This window comes from Pieris brassicae, chromosome 3 (assembly GCF_905147105.1).
Source record: "Pieris brassicae chromosome 3, ilPieBrab1.1, whole genome shotgun sequence".
Taxonomy (NCBI): domain Eukaryota; kingdom Metazoa; phylum Arthropoda; class Insecta; order Lepidoptera; family Pieridae; genus Pieris; species Pieris brassicae.
Genome location: NC_059667.1, coordinates 18,325,535 through 18,337,788, shown reverse-complemented (window position 1 = coordinate 18,337,788; position 12,254 = coordinate 18,325,535). Strand labels below are relative to the sequence as shown.

The 12,254-nt window shown below is 33.3% G+C and overlaps 1 protein-coding gene across 1 annotated transcript; it reads left to right on the top strand.

The window, feature by feature from the left end:
- The first annotated feature begins 7,243 nt into the window (after positions 1 to 7,243).
- Positions 7,244 to 9,861, top strand: LOC123707126 (collagenase-like). Its single transcript, XM_045656936.1, has 5 exons — positions 7,244 to 7,445; positions 7,838 to 8,105; positions 8,523 to 8,621; positions 8,744 to 8,943; positions 9,711 to 9,861. Exons 1-5 carry the CDS (start codon positions 7,278 to 7,280, stop codon positions 9,813 to 9,815), a joined length of 840 nt encoding a protein of 279 aa, XP_045512892.1. The 5' UTR covers positions 7,244 to 7,277; the 3' UTR covers positions 9,816 to 9,861.
- The last annotated feature ends 2,393 nt before the right edge of the window (positions 9,862 to 12,254 follow it).

The window sequence follows — 12,254 nt, the reverse complement described above, 5'->3', positions numbered from 1 at the left end:
ACACGACTCCTTCTATGCATTTCTAGAATCCGAGGGAAGATTAAAGTGTTTAATGATCAGTTAAAAATGAGTTTTATCTTTTCTAAACTTTTTGTTCGTCAAATCAAAACTTAGTAAACGACGTAGTTTGACATTAAAACTTCTTCGAAATAAAATTGCGAGATAATTGAAAAAAGGCCAAATTAATTAATGTGGAACTTATAGCGGTAAAAGTTGGCAAAAACGTTATACCAAAGCCATTGTGTGCTTAACACTTAGGAAGTCAAATTGTTGAAAAATTAAAATGCCGTTTAAATATCTATATAATCTAAGCTTAGTGATATAAACGCTAGGAAACTATTAATCTATAGGTCTTGTTGGAAAGAAATTTATGTATATCATGGATTCACACGGGAGAATATACATACCAAGTTTTTTTTGAGGTGTCTTTTTTAGTGCGATAGGTAAGAATATAAAAAAATAAAATACTTAGCATATAGTAAATATAATAAAATTAAATAGTATTTATATGTCTTGCATTTTAAATCACGTGTTTATAGTTTGTAAATATTCTCTTACTTAGTAATAATTATTAAGCTTAAAGCATGCCTGATTCTATTGTAACCCTTGTTGGCGAACCCTTTTTTAAATAGATACTTTAAAATACCCGTAATATTATGTAGCTGTTCATTCATTTTCGTCTCTTCTATACTATCGTGTACCAGATTTAGTACCATTTAATATTGATAGTAAATTGTTAGGTAACCTGTAAATGTTTTGTTGTGGTTAAACATCCCACATCCATCCGGCCCAGACAGGCAACGTCCGGATAATGTACCAAACTTTACACAAAAACGAAAAAGCCTTCGTCACAAGTCTGCAATGTAAAATCTGCACACGATTTTGGGCACAAAAATTTAATGTACTTGAAATAAAGAAAGCGTTTCGATGATAAGGTTATTTGTTTAATTGTCGAAATATGAGAGAATAAATGGGTGATGAAAATATTTTTAACTTTAAGAAAAACCCTTTTTGATCGGATTAAAGCTATGAATTATTATTACAAACTTATAATTATTTACATAATTCTAAATTTAAAAAAAAACGGGTGCTTTTCAGCGTGCGTGGTCACGGTGACGTTTTTAATAATAATACATAGCTTTAATCCGTTCAAAAAGTGTTTTTCCTAATGTGTAAAAGCTATTTTAACAAAAGACAATACTATTTTTAACTTTTTCAATCAATAAAGGTCTAGAAGAAATATATTAGCAATTTACGAAAAGTCAAATTTATCATTGTTGTTCCATTGTTCGAACCCTGTATGTAGGCCTTCACTTTAGAACAATATATATCAACCATTATATGTTTCTATTCGTTGTTTATAACCTGAATAATACTTTATTTACATATAATATTGCAATAGCATTTAAACTTAATATCACATTTTGAGTAAATAATTTGGTGCACTAAAATTCCGTGTGTCGAGCGCATCTACATTATATTGGCTCAAATAATTAGAAGCAATATTCGGAAGCTTTAGTAATATATATGTGACTACTCCTACATTAGGAGTAAGGTTATTAAAAAGATAGAAGTGTGCTGTTTAAAATCGCAATAAATTGAAGTGGTAAGTTGTCGCTTCAGACAGTCACTTGTGGGAAGAAAATTTATGTTAGGAAACTTTACTTTAAATTCTGATATTTTCTCTTATATTACACCTTGCAAGGTTCATAAAATTCAATTAGCAAAAAGGTTTTCTGACGTTTGTAATAAAACTCTTCAAAGCTCGTTGCTGTCTTCGTCAAAGGGTTCTTTGTTATTTAATTTATTATTTTATTCAATTTAAATTGAAAAATGTCATATTTAGAGTACACCATAAGCTTTTTGATGTATATGGAATGCCTAGCGAGTAATATCCAAATTTAGAAGTATATTATCGGTTTTTCAATAAGGAATAATTTTTATAACTATATTTCGGCTCAAGTCAAACTATCAGTCATCCAAAATCTAATCATTCTTAACTTATTTTCTTTTTAATTCAATTGGTGTAAAATAAAACCTACAATTAATTACTATATTTGCCTTTGTCATTTCAGTAGGCGCTTTTGTTTAAAAATAACTAAATACTTTAAAATAATTCATATATAATATAGTAAATGTATCAATAACGTTAGTTACAAAAGGGAGTATATAATGTAACCATATATATAAGAATTAAGATAAGCAGAACAATCTCGCGATCTTGATGAAAGGCAAATCTATAACTGCGTTGCCGAAATTCTATATTAATCTTGTTTGTTCAGCAGCTAGAATACAAATCCTCTACTAATTTCAACAACATTTTTTTAATATCACAGTAGCGGGCTGTGACATAAGTTACGATTTGGTTTGGATGAAAAAATATATATGCGTCAAGAATGACCAAATTAAGATATAAGTCATATACTATAACTAAAAAACAAAACAATGGCGCTACACCTACCTTTCTAGGTCTGGGCCTCAGATTTGAGTTTCATGTATCTGTTTCATGATCATTTGTTAACCGAATAGGCAAGTAGATGATCATCCTTCTGTGCCTGACACACGCCGTCGACTTTTTGGGTCTAAGGCAAGCCGGTTTCCTCACGATGTTTTCCTTCAATGTTCAAGCTAATGTTACATGCGCACATAAAAAGATAGTCCATTGGTGCACAGCCGGAGATCGAATTTACGACCTCAGGGGTGAGAGTCGCACACTGAAGACACTAGGCCATCACTGCTCCATACTATATACTATAACTAGTCTGACATAATTACTGTTACATAAAAACTTTTATTTTTTCAACTTTTTAATTATTTTGAATTTGGAACACGTGTATTATTTTAAAAACTTTTGCGCCATTTCACATATTTTATCGTGTTCATATCAAATTACAATATGGAATCGAGTGTTTAAGAAAGTAGGATTGCAGTGATCGCTTTGCACAAATTGGTGCATTTGTCATATCTCATATTACAGATACTTTAAAAGCTTGGTATCAGCCTATATATATATATTATATATATAGGTATATTCAACACTTCGTCTGTCGAAGACTAGAAAAGATCGAGCCGGCCGCGTGGTATTAGTAACGCGAGAAATGAAGCTTCCAAGAAAACCAGACCTGAAGCTCGGTGCTTATCGTCGATATACAGGACATGCCCTAAATCAATTTTCACAATTAAAGAGTGTGGAATCGATCAAAACGCCTTTTGTCGCGATACGCAGGTACAAAGCACATAGGTATATATCCTCTTTATCGATGAAACATTTTTCACCATTAAAGTTCACCACAATAAGCAAAATGATAAAGTGTACACACTCACAGTTCTAAAGAAGCTGCTCAAGTGGTTGGAAAGGTGCAACGTAGTCAGTGATGGTGGATCATGTCGCACGAACTACCCAAGCCTGGCTTGAAACCAACGTTCCGGACTTTATAAGAGCTGAAAACTGGCCCTCATCTGGTCCAGACCTCAACCCTTTCGACGTCAAGGTATGGTCGGTTTTATAGGATATAAAGGTCTTCTTTGAGAAACAAACACCTCACTTAAAAATAATTTTTTTTGATGCCCGTTAAATGACAAGATGTCTTACAATTATCAAACAAAATTATAATTTTAACAGGCCTGGTACGAGCGATCATGAAGTTTATTTAATTACAAAGATTATGTTTTGTTTTCAAGTGACACGAGTAAATTTAGGCCTCTCCTAAAGGAATATTTGTTAAAACTGAAGTTATTACTTTTACACTTCAAATGAACCATTTAACATAAAAGCAATAAGGGGCTGCAGCGCGACACCACTTAACTTGCCGTCCACTTTATTTATTATTACTTATAACTCATCACATGAGAAATACGTTTATAAATAAAGGCTTTTCTTAATAGTGACGGGTCATACGATAAATGGATCACAGGATAATATTAACTAGGATAATTGATATTTCAAATTAATAGTGGTACTGCTTAGGATAGCGAAACATTAAAGTTTAACCCAAAGTTTGAGGATGGTCTACTTTAACTAATTTGACAATATTATCCCATCGCCCCATTAGTTTAAATGGCCTTTACTACTTATAAAGTTCAATTTTGATTAAATACTGTTATAAACTGGATAAAATAATAATAATAACTGTGCGTTTCAACTTATAGTTACATTGTATCCGTTCTGTGCTCGTGTCGGTTTACTCGTGATGTTATTCTTCGCCGTACGAGCGACTTTTAGATGCACATAATAACAGAAAGTGCAATGGTGCAACAGTCGGGGATCGAACCTATGACTTCAGTGATGTGAACGTCGCCCGCCGAAGCTGTTCCGCGATCACTGCTATATTCTTATTTAAAAGTTGGTATTGATAAATAAGGTAATTGGTCACACTGCTAAATTCCCATTCGAGAATTTGATTTTGATCATTTATTCAGCTTGGCTTTACGATAAAATTAACCTACAATCACATAGATAAACACTAAATTATGTTTTCCATAGATAAAGGCAAAATCAATTCTGAATCCCGTCTCAAGGACACATTTGGAAATAATTGAAATACCGTATCATCTTGTAACGCTCTAAGCTATAGCAGGCGCCTAAGTTCGTGACATAGTGATATGTAATGTCGACGAAATATAAAATTGTTAAACCCACAATGTAGAAAATAATACTCGAACTTAAAATAATACTCGAAAAACTGTGTTTTAACTTGTCTATCACTTTAACTTTAACGGAGCTAACTATTAAAATTACTTTTTATTAACTACGATTATATCCTAGTGTAAAACGGACAGTGATAGTTGCTAGTACTACTACTGCTGCTTTCGTAACTTACAGTCGCTGAAACCTTAGAGACTAAAGAGCTTCCAGCCGTCTTTATGATAGAAAATTTAAAAACCTAACTAACTAAATATATGAATCACAATGAATACTTATGATAGAAGCTGTATGCATAAATACATTATAATTCAAGCTGTGTTAGCCCAAAGGTTTTAGGCTCGATTCCCAGCCGTGAACCAATGGATTTTCTGTGTGCGTAACTAATTCTATGAGGCGATGACATGTGTCACTTCAAGGCTGATCCCCTACTTGTCTATGAAATAAAAATGTTCCAAGAAACGGATGCGATCTGTGGCCTAGATCTATGAAGTTTATTAATTCAACATTACTGTATGTGACACCTCCAAAGTACGTTATCGTGGCTTTGTAGAGTACAGCTGAAACCGGATATTGCTTCTGTATGAACGCTATATCCCTCTCATTATACTATAATAGTTCCATATAAGGTGATTATTAACTAATATTCCTTTAGCCTAGTAACTCGTATTTACCCAGCATATCTTAGACCTAAAAATACACACAGAAAGAATTCTCCATGATGTGTGTCTTAAATTTTAACTTAAACAGGTATGGTAAGGTAAGGTAGCGTGGACTCAATTTCCGCACTTAAACGCGTAGTCGGTCCGTTGTGCGTAGAAGCCCTGGCTAATTTAGCCAGCCTCGCGGAAGCATTCCTTCCAGAAGCACAGAAGTATCCCGGGCACTTCACAGGCTTCGCGGAGCGACCTCACTGTTCCGAGGATTTTTGTACGTTGATTAGCCACAGCCTCGCATTCCAGGACTACGTGGGTGACTGATAAACAGGTATGTGCGTATACGAATTAGCCTCTTACTTATATGGGCGGCAAAATGTTATCGTAAAAAACTAAAACATACCGACTCCTTTTTTTAATTTCAAATCAGCTTGAAAGCCCGACGGAAACATTCGTTACAGACACAATTTACACTATACTCGGCTAAACAACGGTATTTCAGTAAAAAAAAAATGTCTATTGTTCCTACTACTAATAAGGAAGGCAATAGAATAGAATTGCCTTTGAATAAATAAATTTAGCGAACTCTCTTTGAAGGGTTTCCTATAAAGTCCTAATGAATTCGGACTCTGATTTCAAAGAGTGGGGAGTTTGGTGCGCCGTGATAGAATACGATGAAGCCAATTGGATGAATTTGAATTACCTCAATTAATAAATAACAAGCATCTCTTATCAATTATAAACTTGGTAGTTTGTATATCCATGTAAACACTTAGAATTTTATATCGATATAAATATTTATTGTTTCTGTCTTGAATACTATATTTTTTATTGAACCTAGCAAGAAGTTATTGACTGCAAAATAATTAAACTTAAAACATAAAAACACGCACACACATGATATAAAGAAACAATGAAAATTACGGCAAAATTATAAGAACGAGTGATTCTTGAGATAAAAGGTATTTAAACATAAACTATCAGCTGTAAAATCAGTATAATTAGTGTCTTTGTTAATGTTGTGTAATTGCTGACTCTGTCTAAAGATATTTTTATTTTATTACTGTGTTTAAATTGCAAATAATATGTTATTCAAAAACGTAACATAGCATCATTTCTAAGTAAAGAGCTTTCTAACAACTTTCAACTTTCTTTCGTTTGCTTAGACGACATATAATCTGTAGTAAAGATTTACCTAATCCAAAAATAAGGAAGATTTTTATTGTAATAAAATTAATACGATAATAATTTCTCAATAAGCTAATCACTTATACTGTTATCAGATAAAATATATGATGTCATTGTTAGCCATAACAACAAAATATCGCTACTAGACGAATGCTGATGTTTTGCATCTGGGTGTGTCTTTACCAATTACGGGTAATAATTATGGTATTACGGTTATGGAGTAGACATTTTACGTTGCTTCACTGTTTTTTTTTTATTTTCAACACAATTTGCTACGTATCAACGTGAAGAACATGAATAAATCATAATATTATTTATTTTTTTAAGGTACCTTCTACACTTATTTCAGAGTCGACACTTTGTGCTAAGCTTTGCGTTTTTAATATACGAGATTTATACCTAATGCTAAGTCGCAGCTGTGAATCTTACCTTGAGGTAAGGAATGCGATAATACCGGTGTGGATCTAAATTAGGCAAAATTAGTGTATTCAGTAAGACTGTAAGAAAAAAAAACTGAAGTTTCATAAAATGAAGAGCAAAACATTAAGTATTTTTTTTTAAATATAGAGTTTACTACTTATAATTAAATATTAATTATATGTAGTTATATTAATATTTTTAGACTATTTTTACCTAAAGTCTAACGCAATCACTAACACCCCTGCGTTCCTCGTCCCGCATTCCCGCAGCAGTTGTTACAATTTTATCTTGATACTGATAAGGGATATATTAATCAATTAGATTATTAACAAAACAGTGCACTATTGAGTTTTTTAATTGGTGTTTGTGAGATGTTTTTTCTATTAGTTTTTGCTTTATTCAATATATGTTCTTGTGTACCATTTCGGTATCATAAGGATGTCGGTATTAAGCAGGCAGAGTACTTGATGATGCAAGAGAAGATAGGAAGGATAATAGGAGGAAATCAAGTGCCTAGCATTACGACATATCCTTATCAGGTATTATTTTGTAAGTAAAATTAACACAAGACAAGACGAGGTAACACAAAAAACAGAGCCATCTCGTGTATCTTTGCTTATTCAACGTTTATATAAGTACAATTAAGGTAGGATAAATAAAATATTTTTAAAGATAATTGTGTCTTTATATGCATTGTATATATGTGCTCTATTTCAGTAATTCCTATCAGTATGTTGAATATGAATGTTTGTGTTTAATACTTACTGATTTAAATTAAAATGATTGTTGAATTCATGTCATACTCACGATTGGTTAATTCAAAGTCAAGCAAAGCCCGTAATGATATTACGTCATCCGAAGTATCACTACACATAACAAAGAAAGTTCATCTTACGAGGACTCAATTTTTTATTGGAAATATCTGTTCTAGGCTGGCATAGTAGCTACTTTGACAACTGGCTGGACGTCAATTTGTGGTGGAGCTCTGGTTTCAAACACTCGGGTATTAACGGCAGCTCATTGTTGGTGGGACGGGGAGAATCAGGCTAGGTCATTTACCGTTGTGCTAGGTACTCTAACTATATTCTCAGGGGGAACTAGACTTGCTACTAATGACGTTGTGGTCCATCCATATTGGAATCATAAGAATATTATTAATGATATAGCGGTTGCTAGGATTTCCAGAGTGCAGTTTACTAGTAAGTATTTGTGATGTTTTTCACTTACTTTAGCCGGTTCTGTGATGTCTTAATTTAGTAACTAGGTGAATTATTCTTTATGTAATAACGAAAATATGTTAACAAATTAGTTTTATTATTAAAAATATGAAATACAAAAATGCTTTAATTCCACATTAGCATTTGTTTTATCCGACAGCAAAGTTTTTACTGAAACAGAGCTCGACGTAGTATATTTACTAATTCTTTACCTATTGTGTATTCATTGACGTCACAACAATAAATACTATCGAGTATTTCATATTACACTCGGTATTATGTACTGGATTTTTACTCCACATATGAAACAATAAAAGACTACGAAATTCGAGTTTAAATCTTAAAAGATTTTTGGATTTTATATTAATTCCCGATTATGTCTATTCTGATATATTCCAGATAATATTCAAGCAATACCACTGCCCTCTATATCAGATGTCAATAACGCTTTCGCTGGAGTGACAGCTACCGCTACGGGTTATGGAAAGACGAAGGATTGTGAGTTTCTGATGAACTATTGTAGTATAAGCTATATGTATTAAAAATATACATGAAAAATCCTACTAAAGTTTAAAAATTAGTGATTCGTAGTTGTTACTACAACAAAATGTTGTTTTTAGATCAAAACGGATTTCCAAAAACCACTCAACTGCATCACGTCAACCTGAAAGTTTTGACCAACGCTGTCTGTCAACGAACATTCTCAGACGTTTCCATACACGGAAGTCATCTATGTACGGATGGCTCTCAGCGAGTCGGTACATGCGAGGGTGATTCAGGTGGACCTTTGACAACTATTGTCAATAATAAGCGCATGTTGGTATGTATTGAACAAAGTTCGTTTCGTTTCGTTATTTAAATAATAAAACAAATAAGCCTCCATGGTGCTTGGCGTATCGTACTTAATCGATAAAATTTTCTCTCACTGATGCCAACTTCTACAGAATGTTCCACCTAAAACCTACTTCAAATACACCAAAATATCGAACAAAAACTTCTAATGTAGTTGATGTATACTCGGTTTGTGGGGTAATTTCAAATATGTATAAATACATTCGGGTATATTGTTTTGATATTTTTTTTATATCTTATTGATATTTCAGTTCTAGCCACGCTTGGAGTATAAATTGGGTTTGTTGGTTGTATAATATAAATTGTATATAATCGTGCGATTTCAAGAAAGAAAATCTTCCATAACGTACCTCCTTAAAATCCCCCTTACTAAAAATATGTCTCGTCTTATTATAAAAAATTGTGGGGAAATCCCCCAAGTTAGCATCACTATTTTGACTTCATTTACAGTACTTTCGCGTAAGAACAAGTCTTAAATATAAACAAAAAACCTCATTGGTAACACAGCCGAGCATCCGTCACAACCTCTTAATTATCATCTAGGTCTCCATAGTTTACAGGCGTATTTGTGTCGCCGCACAACTCTTGCAATGCTTATTAAAGATTCCCCTTTTAGTATGAATAAAGGCATTCATTCTAAATCGTCATAGATCGTATCGAAGTCTACACATATGTTTTTTGAAGTCATATAATATTTTCTTAAGTAACTCTACACACGGGCATTTTTGTTTCCAGATCGGAATAGTATCGTTTGGACTGGGTGATGGATGTGAACGCGGCACGCCTTCCGTGTACACGCGAGTTACGGCTTTTCTTACATGGATCAACGCGCAACTTTAAAATAAATTCAATATTTTAAAATAAATAAATGACTTACTTTAGTTTCTATTCTAAGTTTTATTCAAAATTTATCTATGATATTTTATTAAAGAAAATACAAGCACTATACTTACACAACCATATGGCAATACCATAATGACGAATGATTAAAATCTCTTAAAAATATAATAATACTAATGAGAATATACAATATCGCTTCTGTAAACTGTATATGCTGCCGACATATGTCGATATGTCGAAAACAGAATTTAGTATACATAACCTTTGTTCATTGATCACTGTGTAGTAGTCGCGTTCATATCCTTGGTACATCTATTTGCAAGATTCTAAAACGTGAGTCATCAGATCTTGTTTAACATATTTAGTAGATTAAAATTTGTACGTTCTTCATTGCTTGATTTTATTGACGGGAATGCAGAGTGTGGCCTCGTTCTAACAGGCCTACACACTAAAACCCACCCCCACCAATCACGTTACTGACATACGGCAGGGCAGCAGTAACTGCGTCGTCAAGGCCTTTAACACTCAGACACACCGTTTTTAATGGCCTACTAATTCTTGCCATTGTTGTCAGCGCAACTTCTAATTTACAGACGAGTAAATCTGCCTTTTCTTTATATCCTCAATAAGATGCCCATCCTGATGTTTTTGTAACTTATGGCTAACTCAGGTAAAGCTATACTGTTCCTAGCTTTGTTAATTACCTGAGCATATGTAACACCATTTCCTCAGTTTCTGCCTCACGTTTTATCTTCTCGAAACAGAACCCTTTTCCTTTATTTCCACCATCGTCCATTCTTCCTGGTTTCGTGTCTGTTTCTCTTAAACTGAGCCAGTCATCATCCCCAAGAAGTCTTGTCTACCTTTCGGGATCCATCACTCATTTCATGTCTTCCATTTTTAACAATTGTTTTATATATACATAGAAAACCACAATATTTTTCAAACTAATTTGCCTTCAATAATAAATGACGGTAGCTAATTCCTACCAACATTTGAAACCACTTACTAAAACGCGTACTTAATGCAGTATTGTATCACGGTCACTCACCCGTAGAATTCAAAACGTCGAATTTTGTCTAGCGCCCAAAGCCGGTCTCCACGTTATTTCCTACCTATCGAGGGGTAATCAAATAAATAAAAAAAATGTAAATGTTGCTTTGTCCTCTGTGCACTCGGGTACACTTTAGAATAAACGCTACAAATCATGATTTGTAGCATTTAAGCTCTTGATTAAAAAATCTTACCCACCTTATTAAACCTATCGCAAATAGTGAATAAATATTTTCTAAAAATCGTAACTCGTTAAAAATGTTATAAAAAATATAATTTAAGTGTTTGATAAACGCTTGAAACCGTTTAAGTTCTACGTTAAAAAGAAATTGAATCTGTATTTTTAGCATGCAGAATAATTCTGTAATTTTTAAATAAATATAAAGGGGTAGCATATATGTAGTTATGTAACGAATTGGTAAACTTCCCTATTTTATTTTCTATCTATTATCTAGAAAACTAGTGTTGCCAGTTCTATTAATTTTTATCAAGTTAATAGGTACCGCTAAGATCTACAACAATGTAAGAAAGTTGAACTTGTTCCGAACTTCCAGAATAAACGGTGCGGTTCAAGAGTTTTTTCAAACTTTACTTCATTAGAAGGAATTCTTTTGAAAGAGCACGAGAAATTTTTGAATTTAAGTTACGTGGAAGTTTTGTTTGTATTACAAAACAATTTTTAAATGTTAACAAACCATGTTGGTGTCTAAACGAAAAGTTTAAGGTATTGGATGGGTGTCAAGTAGTTTCTAAAAAACAGTGAATGTAACATTATAAAATAGTCAATAGTATGGCATAGCAAGCAGTCAGAGAACATATATATTGGTTTGTTGGTCTACAAAAGGCAAAGACATAAGGAGGAATTAAATAAGGAGTATGCACCTAATACTTAGGTAAGACTGAAAATGTTTACAAAATGAAAAACGGCTTAATGTAGAAAGTTGCCAATACTTTTATTGTTTTTCGAAGTGATCACCGTTCCCCTCTACACATCGTTGCATTTGATGGAACCATTGAGAAAAGCATAGGGCCCATTCTTCCTTAGGGTCTCTTCTATGGCATTTTCGCTTTCACCGCATCAATACCTGGAATTTTATCTTCAGTTCTTGGGTATAAATGAAAGTCAGAAAGCGCCTGGTCAGTACTGTATTGAGGAGGGCTCATTATCTCGACCATAGTCAAATATTCACCAGTCCATGCGAAGGTGTTTCTGGTCGTCGGTTAAAGTATGGAGAATCCATCTGGTGCAAAGCTTCCTGCCGCCTTAATGTTCGTGTAATATTTTTTGAACTTCACTCATACCAATGCCTACGCTTGCCCGTATCTACTGATAGGTCACTCTCATATCTTCCTCTATCATGCATCGCACAGTACTGATGTTATCTT